This window comes from Panthera leo, chromosome B4, assembly GCF_018350215.1.
Source record: "Panthera leo isolate Ple1 chromosome B4, P.leo_Ple1_pat1.1, whole genome shotgun sequence".
Taxonomy (NCBI): Eukaryota; Metazoa; Chordata; class Mammalia; order Carnivora; family Felidae; genus Panthera; species Panthera leo.
The window spans coordinates 92730261-92753851 of record NC_056685.1 but is presented as its reverse complement, the minus strand read 5'-3'; the positions used below and the strand labels follow the sequence as shown (position 1 = coordinate 92753851).

At 40.3% G+C, this 23591-nt stretch overlaps 1 protein-coding gene across 3 annotated transcripts; it reads left to right on the top strand.

The window, feature by feature from the left end:
• Positions 1–417: 417 nt before the first annotated feature.
• Positions 418–20314, top strand: IL26 (interleukin 26). Of its 3 annotated transcripts, XM_042947109.1 has the most exons (6): positions 418–551; positions 1516–1908; positions 1994–2050; positions 2229–2363; positions 17547–17612; positions 17703–20314. In XM_042947109.1, exons 2-6 carry the CDS (start codon positions 1738–1740, stop codon positions 17787–17789), a joined length of 516 nt encoding a protein of 171 aa, XP_042803043.1. In that variant the 5' UTR covers positions 418–551; positions 1516–1737; the 3' UTR covers positions 17790–20314. The 3 variants fall into 3 exon arrangements, with proteins under 3 accessions (XP_042803043.1, XP_042803044.1, XP_042803045.1); XM_042947110.1 differs by lacking the exon at positions 1994–2050; XM_042947111.1 differs by lacking the exons at positions 17547–17612; positions 17703–20314 and adding an exon at positions 5025–7688.
• Positions 20315–23591: the final 3277 nt, after the last annotated feature.

Here is a 23591-nt window from a genome sequence, read left to right as displayed (position 1 = left end):
CTGAAAGCATTTGGGCTTTTGATCCCTGGTAGTTCATACTCTTTTCTATAAAGGAATTTTGAATCGTAGGCATCACTCTTCTCAAAAACAAAACAAAACAAAACACAACACAACAAAACAAAACAAAAAAAACCACCACCTTGGGATATTCCATGTCCCAGTTCAAACACCTTTAAGCTACTCCTAGCTAAAAAAGAATTCTTCCTTTTCCTGAATTTTTGTAAAATTTCAGTGAACCCCCTTTGTGCTCCCAATCAACTGTCTTCTGCTGTAGCTCTTTGTGAACATTCCCATCTCACCTCAGAGAGTGTGTCTTTCACAGCAGAGCTGGTCCTGTGGACATAAACTTCCGGTGTTGCAAAATCTACCTACTTTTTGAAGCAGCAGGAAGTATTACCCAGTGTTTGGACCTCTCACTCCTACTTTCTCTTCGCTCCTTTGCCAGCCTGGTGGTCTTGATTTAGACATTTGTCTTGAATTCTGAAGTCTGTCACTGACTAGTTTTGAGGAATCTCTTGCTCACAACCAGCTTCCAGTTTTGTTTTGCTCAGGTACTACGTTAACTCTGTGCATGCTAGGCTTTGGTGCCTTGTCTTTGCTTCTCCTTATGTGATTCTAGGCCACATCCACTTGTTAGCTTGGGGCTACTCCCTCACATGGACCATAACCTGTCACCACTGTCAGAAGAACTGGGGCAGAATTGAGGATGGGATTCCATGGACCATCTGCCTTTATAGTCCCCCTGGTACCTAGCACAGGTCTCTGTATAGGCAGATCCTCAACAGAAATTTGTTGATGGAATAAAAAAACAACACAGTTACAGTAGCATTTTGTGACGTAGAAAGGAAAGCATTTATTCAACGAACATCGGCTGTGCTTCCTTAGATGAGGCGTCATCTGGGTAGGGCCTAAGGATTCAGAGATAGAAAGGTTGGGTCTCTTTCCTTAAGAAATGTGCATGCTACTCGAAGTCTAGAGCTAGAAGCTGGGCAGTCAACTTGGACAGAGATGATAGAGAATTTACTAAACCGTGGGCCTTAACCCCAGGTCCCTATGCCAAACAAATCTTGAGTATGTTAGGGGAGTTACAGTTTCTGAGCTGGAAAGATTCTTGAGAAAAATTGGAAAACTCTCTTGGGTCTTAATGCTGGCTGGCTAAAGAAAGGTGGCTCCTGAGAGAAGAGAGGGAGCCTGGTGAAGGACTCTGCAAGGGATATGTGTAAAACCCATAGGAGATCATGAGCAAGTTTCCCAGGGCTCTCCACTCTACCTGTGGTTAATTTTGGGGGGGTGGGGATATTGGCTAAAAAGGAGATTTTATTTTTCATATGGACATTAAAAAAAAAAAAAAAATCACACGGCCTCCCGGAGATGAGTCTCCCTTACTGGCATGTCATGAACCTGTTTAAAACAATGCATCTGTTGTGATAGGCAACTGAGGTTCTGACTTGACTTTTTTTTTTTTTTTTGAAAAGGGGGCCCTAACCTTCCCAGTAAACTTGTGCTTTTTCTTAGTGTCACAGATAGTGCGGTCAAAGCTTTTTCGGTTATGAAGCAAGCTCTAAAAAAAATAGAACAGCCGGAGTGATCTTCCTCTCTGTAAACTGTAAGTTATCTACCACAGGATCTCATTGAAGAGGTGGCCTTGAGGGCTTAAGTAAGTAGGTTATCCGATCATCGAACCAGGGCAAGAAACTGTCTGGCGAGCGACAGGAGCCCAGAGTGGGGTGGAGGGAGATGCAGGCGAATTGCATTTTGAGGTCTGGGTTGCTGTTTGCCACTCTGTCTCTTGTCATCGCCAAGCACAAGCAATCTTCCTCTGCGAAAGGTTGTTACCCAAGGGGCACACTGTCCCAAGCTGTTGACAGACTCTACGTCAAGGCGGCATGGCTCAAAGCAACAATTCCAGTAAGTATTAGGCTCTGCTTAAAATGATGACCTAACGGACATTTGTAATTCTGGATAACACTTATTTCCCTTTGTTTTATTGTAGGAAGACCGCATAAAAAATATACGATTATTAAAAAAGAAAACAAAAAAGCTATTTATGGTGAGCCAGAGGGTTTTTTAAATGTTTTTCATCTTTCTACTTGTTTGATGCTTTCCCTCCTGCATTTTAATTTTTCCAGGTGGTCATTACGTAATAATCAGGTGGGGATTGCAGTGACATTTTACAAAAACTATATTCCACGGTTTACTTTATGCGATTTCTCATATCTTATTTATAGAAAAACTGCAGATTCCAAGAACAGCTTCTGTCCTTCTTCATGGACGATGTTTTTGGTCAACTCCAATTACAAGTCTGCAAGGAAAGACACTTTGTGGAAGAATTTCATAGCCTTAGGCAGCAATTGAGCCGCTGTGTAAGTATGCACAGCAAACACAGTGAGTTTGATCCTAGAAACCTATAGAAAACAGCATGTAGGGAGCTGTCTCCACAGCAAGGGTGAGTAAAAGGGGCTTTCTAATTGGTGGCTTGTGGTCCAAGTGGAGAGTTTATCATCAGTGAACCAGCACTGAATAACCACGAGTAACTCAAAATGCCAATACTTATTGTTTCTGTTTTTAATATTTATTATTCTTAAGGAGTGGCACATACGACATCTTGGAGATCTAAAATACCACGGAATGATCCTCAATATTTGTTTATTTATTTGTTTGTTTGTTTACTTATTGTTTGCTCTGTATATGAGTCCCAAGTGATTCATTCACTTATTTAGTAAATATTTCTTAAGCACCAACATGTGCCACACACTATTCTAGGCTGTTATTTCCTTCTTTTCTTTCTTTCTTTCTTTCTTTCTTTCTTTCTTTCTTTCTTTCTTTCTTTCTCTCTTTCTTTCCTTGCCATATTGATGAGAGCTTTTAGATTGCTTTTTTCTTATTTACCTAATTTTTTTTATAGCTATACCCTTTTTAAGGCACGGTCTCAGTCCAAACTTTATAAAAACAGGGGTATGTCTTCTTTGGCCCTTAAGTTATTTGATGCTGCAGTATGGCCACTGTCACCACAAGCAATGGGGAATTAATTAAGAAGGTTAAAGTGACCACATTTCTCTATAAACATTCACGGTAAGAAAGATGGGTGCAGAACAATGAAACAAAATAAAGCAAAACAATTAAGCTGGGATCAGTGCAATCTTAGTCGACTTGCCTCTGTGGGGGATGGTAAATCTTTTCTATGATCCTGTTTGGGTTCCAAGCATGCTTTCTCAGCCTCTTATGATTGTACCTTGCAGGCGGTGTGAAGGGGGGGTAGTGATGATTATTGCAGTCCTTGGATTGCTAGATGGAAACGAGTTCTGTACTCTTGGGCATTATGGTCACTGAGACTTCAATTCCGGGCAGTTGCAGGTGGAGTTTTACTTAAGAGTTAAGATGTGTTTTCCTTGGGGTCTGTCAAAGTGTTCAGGATCTCAAATTGCAGACCACAGCGCAGAGGCATTATATGTGGGTGAGGTGGTCGGTAGGTAAAAAATTCCACTGAATTTATCTTCTCTTTTTCTTTGGTTAGTTTGTGTTTAAGTTATGTCCTTGTTTGAAGCTTGGGTTGCATGGTGTCTTATAAACTCTCCGATCCCATTCATGTATTTGCAACGATAAAAATTACAACCTGGCGCCTCCTTGTAGAAGAGAGAGAATGCCCTGGGCCAATTCCCTTGCCTAAATTAATGGAAAGATCCTCACTTCTCTTTGGCTTTTTTTATACTTTACCTTTGAGGTCATCTTGTTAAGATAGTGAATAATATAAATAGCCTCTTAAATTTAAGTTGAATTATTATGTAGTTTTATATTTCATTCCCCCTCCCGCCAGCCTATTAGGTTATAAGTAAGAGCGTTTTCGCCGCTAAAAGATTTGAGGAGGAGGAGACTACCTCTTGAAGGACTTGATATAGGGGAAATAATGAGACCTAAGGCAGCCACTGTAGGCTGGGGTGGAGTTCAAACGAACAATCGAGCTGCTTCCATTTCGGTGTCTGGAGACCAGGATCCTCTTCTGCCTGTTTTTTTTTTTTTTTTCTTTTTCTTTTAAATGCATCCTGTTTCTCTTCCCTTTTTGTTTTAACCCCGATTCCTCGGTGTAGGTGCTATTCATTGCATTAGTCAGTCGATTTCATATCATGTTATTTCAAATGAAGTTGTTAATGGTGGTGAGGCACTAGAATAAATCCTTGCCTGATACTGTAGAGTGTATCTAGACGCCTGGAGCCCCAAAAGATGTGTCTATTTTCCCATCAGTTGGGTTTCCTCGGCTCAAATAGCTAGAGAACTCAATGATAGCTATAACCAAGACCATGAAACGTTCTAGATGAAAAATACAATTATCTAGGAACTCTGGTTTGCCTGGATTTATTTCTGGAGAAGTTTTTTTTCCCTAAAGAGACCTGTCAAAAAAGATACTTCTGCCAACAGAGATGTTTCTTTCAGGGACTTGGGTCACACGGCCTGTGGGAGCAGAGGGGTACCTCCCGCGCGGGCTGTGACTACGTACCAAAGTGGCTGGCTCCCCCTTGTGGCCAAATACGAGCACACACGTCCACTCAACCTCCCTGAGCGCCACCTAATTCTGGGCTTTCCTTCTTACTTTCTCGCACCTGAAGTCAAGCGCTGCTAGCCCCAGTTAATTTGTCTCACAGACTTTGGAGTTTATGCTGAGAGGTATACCAACCACCTCTGCGAAACTGAAAAAGAAAATCAGAGGATTAGCCTGAGTTTGGAAAGCCTTCGCAGACATTGTGTCGGGGAAATAGGTGCTTGCATCTGGCTTAATCTTTTGGCCAATGATAATTTTGTATTTTTGGTAAGAGAAGCTGGTATCTGTTTAATATAAATTTACTGAGCATCTGCTCTAGTCAGTGAATGATTTCTTCTTATGAATATAGAACTTTCCTGCAAATGGTGTTGTAAAGACAAATGAAAACCCAATCAACTGGAACCAAATGGTTAAAAGAAACAAGTCAGTTTTGTAAACTGAATTTTTGCAAATTGGCTTACAGCAGGTGGCCTACTTCTGTATTTTCCAGGTTCTGCCCTGGGTGAGAAAGACCAGTCTGATCAAGTCCCCAGTCTCTGGTGCTTGTACTCTTCTTACCGGCAGAGAGATGTAAACAAAGAAGGCCAGTGAATCATGAAATGTGACATGTGTGATGCTGAATTTTCTGTGTGACCCGGTCACTGTGGAAGCACAAAGGGGGAGGTAGTTAATTCTGTCCACCTTGAGGTTTGGAGAGCATGTATTATTGAAGGAGGTGACGACTGCATTCGGTTTCCTGGGGAATGAGGGAGCAGGAATGGCGCGGGGAGAAGCTTGAATAAAGCTTGATGGTGTGAAATGACATATCATATTCAGAAAACAGCAAGTAACTGAGTATGAATGTAGAATGGCTTGGGGAATGTCTAGAGGAGGCTGGTTGTTTAGATTTTAACCAGGAGATGCTAATAAAGGGCTGGCTAAGAGAGGCATGATAACACCGGCTGAGGATAAGGATTGTCCTGAAGAAAAATGTAAAGCCATCGAAGGGCAGGGCAGGATCACATACTCTTATGTTTCAGAGAAAGCTCTTTGGTGAAGGTAGAGGGATGTAGGTGGGGGGGGGGGGTGAGGCTCTAGGGAGAAAAAAGTATATAAAAAGCATTGCAATAATGTGGCTGGAGTGAACACACTCGGGTCATAGGGAAGGGCGAGGAGAGTCTGAGGAAGAGAGGAGAGTCTGGGATGAGCCTAAGGTTCTTACTTGGGGGGCTGAGTGGGAGGGGGTGTCATTCATTAAACATAGAAGGAGAAAGCTTGGAGTAAGGCAAATGAGTTGCTGTCAGACCTGCTAGAAGTTTCAGGAGTCCCACACGTCAGAGTAATCATAAGAGTAGTATGTAAGCTTTCCATATATATATTGGGTATGTTTAATATTTATGACGTATTTATTAACAGATTTGTTGAGATATAATCAACACATGATTAACCGAACATAGTTCAAGTGTGTAATTTGGTAGTTTTGACATGCGTATACCCTTGTGAAGCCATTGCCACAATTAAGATAATGGACATATCCATCACCCCCAAAAGTTTCTTGGTGCCCCTTTGTGATCTGTCTCCGTCCCCAGGGAATCACTGATCTGCCTTTTGTCACTGTAGATTTTTTTGCATTTCCTAGAATTTAATGTAAATGGCCCATATGTTACACTCTTTTATGTCTGACTTTTTCCACCCAGCATAATTATTTTGAGATTCACTCGTGTTACTGAGTGTATCGGTCATTTATTCCTTTTTTATTGCCATGTAGTATTCTATGATAATGATGTAGTACAATTTGTTTGTTTGCCTACTGATGGGTTTTTTTTCCCCCAACTTTCAGCTATCACAAGTAAAGCTGCTATGAATATTTGTATGCAAGTCTTTGGACAGGTATTTTCATTTCTCTTGGGTGAATACCTAGGAGTGGCATAGTTGGATCATAAGTTAGGTGGATGTTTTGTAAGAGATGGCCAAACTGTTTTCCAAAGTGACTATCCCATTTTAAGTTCTCACCAGTAGTGTGCGAGAGGTCACTACTCAGGATCCTTGCTATCGCTTAGTATGGTCAATGTTTACACATGCCAGCCAGTGTAGTTGTGGTATCACATTGTGTTTTCCATTTGCATTTCCCCAGTCATTAATGATGTTGAGTATCTCTTGACTTGCCTATTTATCATCAATATATCTTTGGTGAAATGTCTGTTTGGATATTTTGCCCATTAGAAAAAAGAGGTTGGTTATTTTCTCACTGGGTTTTGCGTATGTTTGTTTTCAAGTATATTCTGCATGCAAATCTTTTATCAGATATATAATTTGCATATATTTTTCTCTTGGTCTGTGACATCTTTTCATTATCTTAACAGTGTCTTTTGAAGAGAAGACGTTTTACATTTTGATGGTGTCTAACTTATCAATTTTTTTCTTCAATGAATCATGCCTTTTGTGCCACATTTAAGAAATCTTTATTTAACACAAGGTCACAAAGAACTTTTACTGTGTTTTCATTTACAATTTTTTCTACTTTTAGGTTTCACATGTAGGTCAATGCCTTTTCACCTGTTGAGATGACCGTGTGAATTTTATTTTTTAGACGATTGATACCAATTACATTGGTTTTCAAAGTTATGCCAACTTTGCATTTCCGGGATCTACTCTATTTGGTAATAATGCTTTGTCCCTATCATGTATTGTTAGGTTCAACTTGCTAAAATTTTATTAATAAGTTTTGTATCTATGTTTATGAGGGACATTTGTATCCTTTAATATCTTTGTCTCATTTTTGGAATTAGTATAATGCTGATCTCATTCAGTAAGTTGGAAAGTATTCTCCCCTCTTTCATTTTCTGGAAGGGCTTGCATAGAATTGATCCTTTGAAGCCATTTTTTGAAGCCAATGGTCCAGTGAAGCCATTTTTGCCTAGAGTTTTGTGCATGGGAAGATTTTAAACTAAGTATTTTAGTTTTTAATAGCTGCATGGCTATTGATGTTCTTAATTTCTCCTTGAGTGAGCTTTGATAATTTGTGTTTTTCAATTTTATTATTCATTTCATCAAATCTACCAAGTTTTAGCCACAAAATTGTTCATGTTATTTCTTTAGTATCCTTTAAAAATTTTTTTTTCAATTTAATGTTTATTTATTTTGAAAGAGAGAGAGACAGAGTGTGAGCAGGGGAGGGGCAGAGAGAGAAGGAGACACAGAATCTGAAGCAGGCTTCAGGCTCTGAGCTGTCAGCACAGAGCCCGAGAGGAGGCTCAAACTCAAGAGCTGTGAGATCATGACGTGAGCGGAAGTCGGACGCTTAATCGACTGAACCACCCAGGCAACCCACGTTAATATCCTTTTGATGTTTGTAATAGTATGGGATGATGTCATTTCTGTCATTGTGGATATTGGTATTTTTTGTCTTCACCCTTTTTCCCCTGAAATTTTATCGAAATTCATCAATTTTATTGACTTCTCAAAGAATCAGTTTTTAGTTTGATTTCCTCTATTGATTTTCAGTTTTGATTTCACTGATTTTCATTCTGAGTTTTATTATTCCTTTCTTCTGTTACATTCGAGTTTACTCTTTTTTTTTTCTGGTTTCTTAAGTTGAAAGATTGGGTCACTAATTTGAGATCTTTCAGTGTTTTCTTAAGGTGAAAGCTGAAGTTATTAGTTTGAGGTTTTTTTAATCTTTTCAGTATAGGAATTCAGTGTTTTGAATTTCCCTTTTGTTACAAAGTACTTTAGCTACATCCCACAATCTTTGATATGTTGTGCTATTTTCATTTACCTTGAAATACTTTCTAGTTTCCTTTTTGATTTCTTCTTAGATCCATTTGTTATTTGGAAGGGAATCCTTTAGTTTCTGTATATTTGGGGATTTTTCCAGATGCCTTTTTGATTTTGATTCCTAATTTGATTTCATTTTCGTCAAAGAGCATCCTTTATGTGACTCAAATCCTTTTATATTTGTTGAGCCATGTTTTATGGCCCAGAATTTGGTTAATTTTGATAAACGTTGTATGTGTATTTGAAAAGAATTGATATCTTGCTGTTGGGTGGGGTGTTCTATAAATATCACTTAGATCTAGTTGTTACTATTTTCCAATTTTTCTATATCTTTACTGATTTTTTTTTTTTACTTATTTTATCAATTGTGGACATCTCTGGCATTAATTGTGAATTTTTCTATTTCTCTATCAGTATTCATGGTAGAAGCTCATGTATTTTGAAGTTCTGCTATCAGGTGCGTAAATATTTATGACTACAATGTCATCTTGATGAATTGACCCCTTTATTTTATAAAAGTACCCTATGGTCCTTCATAATATTCTTTGATCTGAAATCCACTTTTTCTGATAAAAATAGAACCACTTCAGCTTTCCTTTGATTAGTGTTAGCATGATATATCTTTCTCTGCCCTTTCACTGGTAACTTATTTGTGCCTTTTATTTAAAGTGGATTTCTTTTAGGCAGCATATATTTAGGTTCTGTGTGTTTTTATCCATGTCGACAATCTTTTTATTGGTAGGTTTAGATCATTTACCTTAAATGTGATGGGGGTTTAATATGGTTGGGGTTAAATCTACCACCCTGTTGTTTCTCTTCTATTTATCCAGTTATCCTTTGTTCCATTTTCTTCTTTTTCTGACTTCTTTTCGATTGATTTTTTTAAATGATTCCATTTTATCCCTTTTATTAACTTGTTAATTATAACTCTGTGTTTTGCCATTTTTGAGACTCTTCATTCTTTTGCGTAGACCCAGGTTCCTATCTGGTAATATCTTCTTTCTCTTTGAAGGATTTCCTTTAACATATCTTGTGGTACAGTTCTATAGGGATGAATTCTTTCAGATTTTTTCTTTTCTCCTCTTCTTGTTCTTCTTCCAATTTATTTGTTAAAGATATAGCGTTGTTTGCCTTACAAAGTTTCTCATAGTCTGCAGTTTGAGGATTGAATCTTCATTGTCATTTAATTTGTTTTTCTTTATTTTCCATACATTGGTAATTACACATAGATACTTGATCAGATTCAGCTTGATGTTTTGGCTGAATCACTTCATATGTAGGGTTGTGTACTTTTCATCAGAGACACATAGTATATGGCTTTTATGTTTATGATATTAGCAGTCGTTAATTATTGTCTAGATATATTTATTCATAAGGCATTGCAAAATGATACTTTAAAAATTCTATTATACCTTCCTTATTTATAAATGGGGGTAATTCCACAAACAGAACCTACCCTTACTACTTGGCTCTCCTGAGAAATTTATCATATAAGAAAGGCAGAACAAATACTTAATTCTTTTTCTTTCTTTACTAGTTTTCAATATAAGGAATTGATTTTCTAACATTCTTCCCAGGTGATCAGTGAGTTGTTATTTTCTCCTAGAGTTATTATTAACTCATGGACTTAAATTATTTTTCATTTCTGAGGACTCTTTCTGGCTTCTACAAGCTTCCTGCCTTCCATTTTTTTAAGTCCACCAAGACTGGCATGTTATTAAGCTGCTCCTAAGAGACAGAACCATGATAATTATCATGATAAGCTATTTGGTCTGGAATTCTGGTACCACTGTATTTGAATGTCATCTCCTTTTTTTTTTTTTTTTTTTTTGTAACATTCTAGGTATTTTGTAGCACCTAATAAAATATTATATTTTAAAATTAGTCTGATTTGGGCAATTCAGATCGTATAATTATTCAAAGGAAATAAGTTATGGGGAATGTAAACATTTTTATTTTTATAATCTTTGCTAGCCATAGTATTTGGCTAAATGGTATTTGGAAAGCTGACCTATGCATATGTGAAAAAACACATGAAAGATTTTTTTTTAGAAAAAATTTGTTAATGTTTATTTATTTTTTTGAGAGAGAGAGAGAGAGAGAGAGAGAATGAGTGGGGAAGGGGCAGAGAGAGACAGAGACACAGAATCCAAAGCAGGCTCCAGGCTCTGAGCTGTCAGCACAAGAATCCGACGCAGGGCTCGAACTCACGAACTGTGAGATCATGACCTGAGCCAAAGTCAGACACTTAACTGACTGAACCACCCAGGTGCCCCTAAAGATTCTCATGGAGCTCAAATACTCTCAGACTTAAAAAGGAACTTACGAGTTGCTTAGTTGAATTCATGAAAAATTTGCCTAATCGCTAGTGATCAAAGTTGAAACTGAAACTGAAAAAAAACTCCACTAGTTTTTAAGATTTCATTATCTCCTTTAATTGGCATTCAATTAAATACATTTCTTTATATTTATTATATGTTCTTAATTTTAAAGTCTGGTAAGTCTTGGCTAAGAGAATATTTGTGTCTCCACATCTTGTAGCGTATTCAACAGGTAATTTGTGTCATTAATTGCAACTAGCTTATCAACTTACAAAACATGCCTGTTACTTATCCTGGCAGTTTCATTTTGTTTTAATTGCAACCGATTGAACTGATAAAACCAGAAGTAGAAAGTGAGACCAGCCCTGTGTTATTCTCTCATTAAGTGCAAAGTCCAGTCCAAAACCTGTCTTCAGCAATACCAATAATCTCATCTTGTGGTTGTTGGAAGAATTAAATGCACATGCTAGTGTCTATTAGCATATAACGGTGCTGTCAAATTCTTAGTGTCTTTCCTTATTGCTTTCCTTACACACAACACTAATTTTCTTCCAATTACATTTTGGCGACAATTTCCAAAGGAATGGGTCAGCTAAACAATAAATTCCTTTTCAGTGCCCATGTTAGTGTTAACTTGCATAATGTGTACAATTTATAGTAGTTCTTTAAACATAAAGAGATCATTTTTGAGTAACCGGTTTAAATCTTGGTGTATATATTTTCTAATGATATTACAGAATCTCTGTTGCCAAATTCGCTCCTTAGTTAGCGGTATATAAGTTCTCTGTCAGAATTATGGGGCACAGCTCTATCTTTCCATGGGCTACGTTATTATGGGGCACAGCTCTATCTTTCCATGGGCTACGTTACGTGGAATTATTCTTTTTTTTTCTTGATATATAATTGGCATACAACATTATATTAGTTTTCGGATGTGCAACATAATGATCCAATATTTGTATCAATTATGAAACGATCACCACAATAAGTCTAGTTAACACGCATGCATGGACTCATTCTAATAAACAGTTACATTGAGAGCGTTTAAGAGTTTGTAGTGAAGGTATTTGGAAACTCTTTCTAGTTTTTTCTATGGAACATGGAGAAATGTTGTGTGAAAAAAAAAAGATGGTGCAATCCAGTCTGAAGTCGTATGATGAGGTAAATATAGGGGCTTATGTACGATTTTACATTCCTCCAGTGGTTGTGAAAATGCTGCATTTGTTGATGATAGGATATACGCTAATCAAACTCTTCATAGAAAGAATTTGAGGTCGTTCTTTGGAGAATACACTATGTACAGTTAGTTCTCTGCAGGAACACAGCATGTGTAGCTGTCTAGTCCTTGACCCACGTATTTCATTTCCACAGCATTATCAGTGGAGAGGGATTTTCCATTTGTGTTTTAGCGGTCATACATAATCCAAATTTGTATAATTATTCAAAATGTGAGGAGATTGGGGACACAAAATTACGGATTGTGTTTGTTCATCCCATTGTTTTTCAGAAACCAAAATGCTCACTGATGCCCGGGACACGCTTCATTGTGTTGTTAAACCAGAGGCCCTGTGAACCCCAAAGCTGTAAGGTGGTGCTTGCGTTGTGTTCATTGATCCCTTCACTCAACAAACATTTAGTGAGCATCTAATACTTGCTGAACACTATTCCAGATGCTGGAACAACCAAAATTGACATATAATATCTCTGTCCTTTTAAAACTCCTTGAAAACGCTGCCAGCCAGTTTCAGCGGGTCTCAGCTCGGGCTGGGTGCTGTGCAGGGAGCTGGCGGCAGGAGGCGCTGCGGCGTGGCTGGAAGCTGGGGGCCAGACAGCAGCTCGTTGAATCTGGGCGTTTTAGCTGAGACCTGAAGGGTGTCCAGATCATCTCTGCGCTCTTCAGTCTGGAGCACTGAGCTTCCTCTGCCCGCTTGGCCCTTCTCCCTGCCTCTGCGCTCCACCACACTCACCCTTCAGGGTGCAGCTAACCGGAGTTTTTCTTCTGGAAGTCTTATGGAATCCCGCAGTCAGGCTGCCTCTACTTCTTAGAGCAATTGTATTTTTTTTTAAATCACAATATTTATCACACAGTGTTGTAATTTTGCGTCACCATTTGAGCAGACTGTGAGCCATCGCTTGTGTACCAAGGCCATTTTTCATCTTGCAGGCTACTTTTATTTTGTTTTGTTTTATTTTATTTTACTGTATTTTATTTTTAAAAGTGTATTTATTTATTTTGAGAGAAAGAGAGAGAGCGTGCGTGCATGCAAGCAGGGGGAGGGGCAGAGAGAGAGAGGAGAGAGAACGTTCCTTTAAAAAAAAACTTTTTAAATCAAAAAATTGTTTTATTCTCAAGTTAGTTAACATACAGTGTAGTCTTGGCTTCATGAACAGAACCCAGTGATTCATCTCTTACGTATGGTACCCAGTGCTTTTCCGGAAAAGTGCCCTCCTTAATGCCCGTCACCCATTTAATACGCCCCTGCAACGCCCATGAACTCTCAGTTTGTTCTCTGTATTTAACAGTGTCCTGTGGTTTGTCTCTCTCTCTCTGTTTTTATCTTCTTTTTCCTTCCCTTCCCCTATGTTCATCTGTGAGTTTCTCAAATTCCACGTATGAGTGAAATCATATGAAATCTGTCTCTCTCTGACTGACTTATTTCAAGAGAGAACATCCTAAGCAGGCTCTGTTGTCAGCACAGAGCCCGAGGAGGGGCTCAGTCTCACGAACCAAACCGTGAGATCATGACCTGGGCTGAACTCAAGAGTTGGACACTTAACCATCTGAGTCACTCAGGTGCCCCTATCTTGCAGGATACTTTTTAAAAAAACTTTCTGGTTTGTTTATTTATTTATTTTGAGAGAGAGCAAGCAGGGAAGAGGCAGAGAGAGAGAGAGAGAGAGAGAGAGAGAGAGAATTCCAGGCAGGCTCCATGCTGTCAGCACAGAGCCCGAGGTAAGACTCGAACCCACAAACCATAAGATCATGACCTGAGCTGAAACCAAGAGTCAGACACTCAACCTACTGAGCCACCCAGGTGCCCCTGGCAGGCTACTTTTAAAAATTAATCAATGTGATATGGGTGGAGGCACTATTGTATGCTTAGTGTATAATAACTATGCAATAAAAATGTATTAACTTAATGATGCATGACTAGGCTGTTGCCTTCTGACATCTCATACTTTTCTTTGAGCCCTAGTTATTCTAGCTCTACTAACAAATGGCCTCCAGTCTAGATCACATCTGCTTTGGTTGAGTTTGTCAAATCATGCATCCGTTCCTACAGTAATGTCGCTGACCCTTTGTTGTGCATTGTTTTCAGCAAATGCAACTATACACGGAAATATAAGGGAGAGGAAATCACTGCATTAGAAATTTCTCTAATTGCATATTAGATGGCAAAGCCACCTGACTTGTGACCGTAAAACCTGGCTGCTCTGCTGGGTCTATAGACATGTTGACAACAGTGAGGAAAATGAGAACCTACTGCATCAGATCTTTACTAGGAGGCCACGTATAGTGAATGGATCTCAAGGCACCAGAAAGCATCCCATAAACCAGCACGCTCCTGTGGCAACATTGGCACTATTAAGTGTTTCTTGCTATTGCTGTTGGTGGTGGAGGTGGTTCTTGTTGTTTTTTGCCAAACCTTATTTTTCTCCTTTTTTACTCTCCTCGCCCTTCTTAGGTGGAGTGAAGGCAGAAGTCCTTCTTGTCCTTCCCACCCTGCTCTGGGATGTGCTGAGGGCTGGAGTTTTCTGGGCAGAGACACAGTCAGAAGGAATGCCTTAATGATATTTAACTTCCGTAAGGTCCAGAATTTGGTTGGTTTTTTTGGCTTCCCACTTTTGGTGTTAAATCTTTACATCCTAGCACAGGCATACTGGATATTGTGCCGTGTAACTTGATTCTGTACTTTGTGGTCGATCCTTGCACCTAAGAACTTTGCTACAGTGCCTTGGATTTAGGCAAATGTTGATTCTCTTATGAAGTTCTCTTTCATCCCATTGCAAGATTTGGACCAACTACTTTTCTATTAGATAATTTCAGGTCAGAAGGAATCAGCATCTAATCAAACTGTCTATTTATACGATAATGGGCAGACCTGTCTAAATTTCTTTCCATAGCTACTCTCTTGGCTGGACCTAGACTTGGTTATTTCTCGAATTTGCTCTTGTAGTTCCAGTCTGAAAAACAAAATGAACAAAGAAACACACACACACATACACACACGCACACACACACACACACACCCCACAGTATTTCTTCTGCTTATTATCACATCGTCCATTTTCACGTAGAAATCTTTTCTGTCTCTGTCTCTGCTGATCAGCTTCGTCCTCTAAAGCCATTTCCAGCATTTCCCTTCTATAATGCAGAACAGAGATCTTTGAACTAATCTCTCTTTGGAACTGGATTTTGAAGGTTTTCAACAAGAGCTTGGCTGAATTGGAATATCTCTTCCAAGTTATGCTGATTTTTTTTTTTTTTTTTTTTTTTGGTATAATAGAGTGGTTTCAAATACAGACTCTGGAGTCAGAATATTTGGGTTTGGATCTCAGTTCTTCCACTTACTGTGTGAACACAAGCATAATATTGACTTCTGTGCTTCAGCTTATGAATCTGTAAAATGAGGATAACAATAGCACCTACCTCACACGGTTATTGTGAGGACCGAATGCGGTAATATAATCAAAGCCTTCGGATTAGTGCCTGATACATAATACTAACATAATACCTGTTGACTGTTATTATTTTTACCTAGCAATCTTCTCAGTATTTCTGTCTTCGGTTGCAGGGGGATTGAGATAAAGTAGAGAGCTCCTGGAGCTGCTGAATTTTTACCTAATAATATTGATCTGGTGTTTTTTGTTTTTGTTTTTGTTTTTTTTTAATTTCCTGTCCGCAGCTCTTTATTTACTCTTTTGGATCATCATTATGTCTTCAGTGTCCAGCACTGAAGTCTGACACATAGTGAGCACTTCATCATTTGCATAATGAATGAATGGATTCTTTCTGACTGTACTCTCTGAGATGGCCTACCACTGTCCAGGATCTGTCACGCATTGTTTTGGCCTCACTGGATCTGGTCTGGGTTGAAATGTCCTCTTCTTCTAAATATTTATTTATTTATTGAGAGAGAGAGAGAGAGAGAGAGAGAGCAAGCCAGAGAGGGGGAGAGAGAGAGAGGGAGAGAGAAATCCCAAGCAGGCTCTGTCAAGGAGCCTGACGCAGGGCTCGAACTCACAAACCGTGAGATCACGACCTGAGCCGAAACCAAGAATCAGATGTTCAACTGACTGAGCCACCCAGATGCCCCTGAAATGTCCTCTTCTTAATTCAGGGTTCTTACCACAGGAAAATCCAATGTCGTGGTGTGAGTCCTGTAAACTATACCTTAACCTGAACATTCTGTGTCTGCAAGCTCTTCTGTGCCTAATCGGGGAGGCCCCTTGCACAAGAGGGGTCTCTTCCTTCTACACAGTGTATACCTGAAAGTACAGTCCCCACTTGGGCAGTCATGACACCATCACCACCATTAGGCCCGGTAACAGCATTCAGGATATAACTGTCAAATCATTTCAGCTATTTTTGCTTGGTAAGAAAAGGAGCCTGAATGCTGCCCATTGTCCCCACCTTTCTCTTTGTGTTCTGGCCTAAAGGGATCTGCTGACTGACATTGGCCATGTCTTATTGGTTTCAAAAGTGCTGTCTTTTAGCCGTTTCCATTCATGAGTTTTCTTTTTTTTAAGTTTTTATTTATTTTTGACAGAGAGAGAGAGTGCGCAAGCTGGGGAGGGGCAGAAGGAGAGGAAGACACAGAATCTGAAGGAGGCTCCAGGCTGTCAGCACACAGCCCGATGCGGGGCTCAAACTCACAAACCATGAGATCGTGACCTGAGTCAAAGTCGGATGCTTAACCAACTGAGCCACCCAGGAGCCCCTCCATTTCATGAGTTTTAACTGTTACCATTACTGATGTGCCCAGCACGATTTTATCACTAGGACAGGACCTTTGGCAAGCAACTTAACCATTTGGGACTTGGCTTTCTTTTCTGTAAATCGAGAAGAATTGGCCTATACCACCTCCTTGGTCTGTTCTAGCACTGAGTTTCCACAAGTAAAAACTAAAGTCATGGGCAAGCAAAAGACAATGTTAATGACCTCCTACTTGACTACTAAGTGATTTCTGTGCTCAGAAAGGGTTTGAAAATTCACCTCCTCAAAGGAGATTGGCAGTTTCTCCTAGCCTGGTTACAAGCCATCTTCTCAAAACATTGAACGCTCCTTCTCCTGCTTTAGAAACTAATATTTCCTGATGTTTTCTCCTGGCAGTTAGTGCCTGAATACCGTACCGTGCGATGTACATAGTGGACAGGATGATTTTCCAAAAAGGGAATTTGTTCTTGTAAGTTCCCACATCTCCCATGCTTCCTTTGTCTCTCTGATTGGATTGCTCTAGTCTTGTTGTCTTCCTGCCTCTGGGCCTTTACACACCCTCCCCTGTGCCTGAATTATTCTCTCCTGTGCATCTTCCCCAAATGCCCTTTATCCTTTCTTCATGCTCCCATACTACTGGTTCCTTCTCATTTTTCAGATTTTAATTTAAACGTCATTCTTCAAAAGAGCCTTCCCTGACCATCCAGTTGAAAGTAGGCCATTCCTGTAAATTCTTATCATAGAGTCCCCGGCATTACAAACACAGATTTACTTGTACCTTGTATTTTGTAACTTAATGTTAGTTTCTTTATTTATCATCTGCGTCTCCTATGGAACTGTAAGCTCTGTGATGACAGAGACCAACTATTATTTATTTGCCAGTGCACATCTATGCCCAGAACATTATACCTGCTCAATAAATGTTTATTGAATGGGTAGAAAAGTATTATTACAGCCTCTTCAATAATATAACCTGTATTTTCTGTTGATTTATTAGATTTCATGTGCTTCATCAGCAAGAGAGATGAAAACGATTACCAGGATGAAAAGAACATTTTATGGGGTAAGTATTTCAAATCATTGTTTTTGAATACTGTACTTTGTTTTTTAAAATGTGAAAATTTCTGCTTTTATATCTCTATTTTATCTGCAGATTGGAAACAAAGGAATCTACAAAGCTGTCAGTGAACTGGATATTCTTCTTTCCTGGATTAAACAATTCCTGGAAAGCATTAAGTAATGCAAGAAGCCAAGTGCATGGATTTGATTGTTATTTTGGAACATAATGAGAACCACTGGAAATAAATTTATAAGACTGTATTGCTTTTAAAAAACTTTTGTACATGGTACTGATACCAAGTTAGATGACTAGGTAAATTTAACATGTTAAAGTTTTGGAGATCCATAAATTATCTCTAATATGTACATTTTCTATATTTTCAAAGAATACTTTCATCCTGAACATGTTTTATTATCCTCAAGTACACTTAATTTAAAGCTGCATAATCAGAATTAACTCATGTAATATTTGTGGAGGAAAAGTGACAGCTTTCTGGAATACAATATAATGTTATCGAGACTTCCATAGATGCTATTCTGATTATTATCTACTTAAGGGTTTTTATGACTTTTAATTATGTCTGGTGTGAACTTAGCTCCCAACAGACCTTTATGTTAATAAGTAAACTGTGCTTCTTTCTCCTGGATGTCCTTTCTATGACAGCGTGCTGGAATTTTATTGAGTACAGTGGGTAACAACCAGATCAGATCAGATGGGACAGACATGTAAACTAACTGCTCGGAATGGTTTAACGGGAAGGCCTTTGACAGATAACTGAAGCCTCAAAGACCACAAGCTACCAACCTGAGATGCTGTTGGAGATTGATCATGCTCCTTCCAGGTGCTGTACAGTTAAGAAAGTCGATGGAGGTCAAATAAAAGCCTCAATGCAGCTGAAATTCCTCTCCAGGAAACTTTTCAGGGCTTAAAAGCCTCACTTGCCCAGCTAGCCCTTCAGTTAAATGAATAATATGGCTGGGCCTTTGCTTTTGCATTACATGGACTCGGCTTCTCACCTAGAGGCCTGCAAGACCCGGGCCATTTCAGCGAGCAGTTTGTGCGATGGCTGGTTCACTTCTGCAAAGTGTTCCTCGTGCTGCCGAGGCACACAGACAACACTGTGACTTGGTGTTTTGTGATATGAATAGGCAGGGCCTCCTCCAGGTCCGTATGGATTTGGTCCTTGGCCCCTCTTCTCTTTATTGCTTTCCCACCATCCAGTTCTTCTTTTCAATCATATGCTGATTATTCTATTCGCTAGGGACTAGCCTCTCTCGATCTAGCTCATTTTCCAAAATCACTTCTTTGTCCCCTGCCACTCCTTCTCTCTGCTTTCCCCATCCACACCCTGTGGTCCCATGTTTTATCTCTATTAAGACCCCCCAGAGAGGGCAAGTTGTGGAGAGAAGAAGGAAATGGAAAGGGGGAGCCTGGGGGACTCTCTTCATCTTGCGCTGTTGACCTAGGGCTTCCCGTTACCTGTCACCACACAACACTATTACAATACCGTTGGCTATAGGGCCTATGCTGTACCTTTCATTCCTATGACTTATTTGTTCCATACCTGGAAACCTGTACCTCCCCACTCCCCTTCCTCCTTTTTGCCCCACCCCACAACCTTGGCAACCATCAGTCTGTACTCCGTATTTAGTTATGGGTCTGTTTTGGGCACCCTACTTTCTTTGAGGAACGTTTGGAAGAGATGGGATCCTGGCGATGAGGAATATGCCCCCTGGCTTTGCCATGGACTTGAGAGGAGGTGGTGTACCCATGGCCTGTCTTTGCCCCACTTTTAGAAGCTGCCCCTCGTGCCTCAGTTTGACCATGTTGTCCTTCCACAGAGCCCAGGGTCTCCAGTCTTGGTTGCAAACCACGCCTAACCTGCTGCATTGCTTATGGAGTCCAGACGTCAGTGGGGCTATGAAATATTCATTTGCTGGTCAGCAAACCCGAGGTCCTGAAGGAAACAATTTCACTCGTGCTCCCCAATATTTTTGGTGATTGAATTCAATGTGTTTGTTTATTTCCCCAAATCGTTCATTTACCCAGAATAGTCAAAAGGCTGCTAAACTCAGTCAGAAGCACTCACTATAGGACTCTAAAGGTCATCACCCAGTAAGAAACCAATATCCATGTCTCAATGCCTATTCACAAGCAAACTTTCTCAAATGCTAAGGAAAAAGCATGGTTTTAGTGTGTTTGAGTAGAGACTGGACTATTGAAAAGGCAAGAAGAGAGAAGCTGGTGTCCCGAGGCACAGTGAGAAAAAGGGTTTGGTGGGGCCACTGGGCTTTGGATGAAGCCTTCCCTTCGGTTTATAGGTCCTACTCTGGACTTTATCAGAACCAGAGATGGTTACATTTTGGGAAATGGGCACATACCCCCAAACACCCACAAAGTGCTCTATGAGCCCTAAAGCCATTTAGCATTTATAGATGGAGATTCCTTCTGAGAGATCCCTCCTATATTATACCCAGGAAACTAAATTTCCTGTGAAAACATTGTGTAGGTCAGCATATCATTAGAGCTGAAGGAGCTGAGCCTGCTCTTAGCACAGGTAGAACAGAAGGAGCCCAAAGACGGTGAACAGCATGGAGTGGTAGGAAGAGGCCACAGTGGGGTTAAGAGACCTGACTAGTCTTGGGGCACCTGGGTGGCTCAGTCGGTTAAGCGTCCGACTTCGGCTCAGGTCATAATCTCTGTTTGTGAGTTCAAGCCCTGCGTTGGTCTCTATGCTGACAGATCAGAGCCTAGAGCCTGCTTTGGATTCTGTCTCCTTCTCTCTCTGCCCCTCCCCACTTGTGCTCTCTCTGTCTCCCTTCAGGCCTCTGCCCACATCATCAGAGCGTCACTCATACAAAGTATCAACCCCTTCCAGAGCCACCCTTTCACCCCTCATCACCCCACTGACAGACACACTTACATTGACTTGTTTATTGGCTGTCTCCACCATATCAGAATAGTAGCTGTGTGGGGCAAGGTTTTGTCTGTTTTGTTCCCTGTAGAATCCCCAGCGCCCAGTACAGGGCCCGAATATAGGACGCTACCTAAGCATGTGGTAAATGTATGGACCCAGGAGGGAATAGATTGAGGCTTTGGTCCTGCTGCTCTTAGGATGTGTGGCCAATGTCAGGTCACTTCACTGTTGGGCCTCCATTTCTGGATTGGTCCTGATTGAAACTAACTACCACAGGTGATCTATACAGATATTTGCATACTGAGGGGCTGGATTGTCCCTTAGTCCAGGTACACTGCTCTGTCTGGGTCTCACACACCCTCCTCTCTTCCCACCGCCTGCCTTCAGTACCACCTGCGAGCTCGGTTTGCCTGGTTAACTCCTTCTGATCCTTTAAGATTTCATTCAAACATTATTCTACTGTTCATGGTTTCATATATGCTTTACTTCTTCACAGAACCTATCATAATTATAATTCCTCTGTATATTTCATATCTGTTTCACTCATTAGACTATCTCTGGTTCACTGTAGTTCTTCTGCCCAAACCCTAATAAACAGTAAGTGCCCAATAAATATTTGTTGAATGAATAAGTGAATAAAGTATTGAATTGAATTAGATAGTCTCCAAGGTTTCTTCTGGCTCTGGCACATCTCCTGCCGTAATTTTTACTGGTTGGTATGAATCTTGAGGAATGTAATGTAACAGTGGTTCTCCTCTAAGAATACCTATGCTATTATTTGCATAACAATGGATTTAAATCAACATATACGTTTACTTGCTCCCAGTAAAAGGTAACTGTTAATACGTATATGGCTCTTAAAATAGGTTGCTAAACTTAAACAGATAAATTCTTTTTTTTTTTAATTTTTTTTTAACTTTTATTTATATTTGAGACAGAGAGAGACAGAGCATGAACGGGAGAGGGTCACAGAGAGAGGGAGACACAGAATCTGAAACAGGCTCCAGGCTCTGAGCTGTCAGCACAGAGCCCAACGCGGGGCTCGAACCCACGGATCATGACCTGAGCCGAAGTCGGACGCTTAACTGACTGAGCCACCCAGGTGCCCCTTAAACAGATAAATTCTTAACTAAAACACGTTCATTTGCGTACCACATAGAATCATCTTGCAAACCCTGGGTGGAATGTGTCTTACACATTGGGAAACACTGCATTATAATGAATTTCCACTACCTCATTCTGGTCCAGCTTAGAAAATAGAACTTGATCATTTTAACCTGCCCACAGATAACATGCAAAAAAAAAGTCAAGCCACGATGTTCAGGTTTCAAACTGGTTTCAGAGCTCTTGTCATTGTTTCCAGAGATGAAGGTACGAAAGCACATTCACCCAGTCAGTCATTCCACGGTACTTATGACTGACGCTCTTGACAGAGGATCCTGGGATGGCAGTGTGGCCCTTGTCCTTCCTTCTGCAGCCCTCTGGGAGAGCACTGTCTTCCCAGGTAGGCCATGGTTGATGCAGCTTCCCAGGGAGGAAGGCTATGAGAGTCACTGTCCTTCCTGTTAGGGAGTCTTCTGGAACGGTCAGATGTATACACAATGGTAGTAACAAAAAGTGAAAGTTCAGTCAGGCTGAGCAGAAAGTCTCAAAAGTTGATGTGGAACTGTGCCGCGAACACATGAGAAGGATTCATAAAAATGGAGTCCTTCACCAGGGCTGTGAGTTACTAGCTAAAATGAAAACCAATCAATTCTATGGATATTGATTGAATGTGTACTATGTGCTTGTCATGCAGTCATGGCTAAGCTAATAATGATAAATAAAACTCACAGTTTCTCTAGCAAGTTAGGACCTAGGAAGGGAGATAGGAAGATAAATATATGGTGAAATGTAAGCAAAATGGAGAAATATACAGAGTGCATGGGGTGGAGGGCAAGACTCACTGCACCGAGGAGGCAATATTTGGGGAGATTTTCTTCGAGACTCAGCTCAGCTGTGTCACCTCTTCCAGAAAGCCTTCCTTGCTTGATTCCCTCTTCCAAGCCCCCATTCCCAGGCTGTGCCCCTTGCACAGCATATTTTCAGAATAGCATTTAGCACATCAGATTGTAATTTTTTGTTTGCTTGCTTATCTCTTTCTTAAAGGCACAGACAGCGTCTTGTTCAGCATTGTGTCCTCAGTGCTTAACATGGTGCTTGTCGTGCAACAGATATTCAGGAAATGTTTTTGGAGTGAAACAACGGGGAAGCAAAATAGTGACAGTGAAGCTGGAAGAGAGGAAATGGATTTGGGAGATATTTAGGAGGTCAAACGGAAAGAACTTGGAGACCAACTGGTTGAGGGGGGATCAGTATTGAGGAAGCAGTCTAGGATGACTCTGGAGTTTTACACTTTCCACTGATGTGTAGTAAATGTGGCCTCAGAAAAATGCACTGTAATAAACTTCCATCATCTTTTTTTAGCCTAACACAGAAACGCTTTGAAATTTGGACTTCACAGGAACATAGAACCTCCTAACTTGAAAGGACCAATCCAACTGTATTGTCCAATTTTGCATCTTATACCAGAATCTTCTTTATAACACTGCTCTCATACAGCACTTGCACTTAAAAGAGACAAAATAATTCCCGGAAAAGCCCTTTCTATCTCTAATTCTGTCTATTAGAAATTTGTTTGGATCGGCCTGAAATCTATCCTCTTGAAATTCATCATCTGTTTTCCTAGTTCCAAAATTTGAGGTTCAGAGTACTTGTGACACATCCTCCATGGGACAGGTGGATTAGTTGGGAGGCATGTTGGGGAAGAAGAGGCTCTGTCCTTTCCCTTTAAAGGTTCAGGCTGGAAGTTACATGCACCCTGTGTGTGTGCACAGCGCAGGGCCGGAACTTGGTTACAGAGTCACGCCCGGCCCCAAGCAAGGTAGAAAATGCAGTCTGTATTTGGGGAGGCATGCATTCAGTTAAAAATCAAGGGTTCTGTCCTGTGAGAGAGAGGGGGAGAATGGACATTGGGTGACACATCCACATGTTAAACATTTGCAAACAGCAAGCGTTTCACTCAT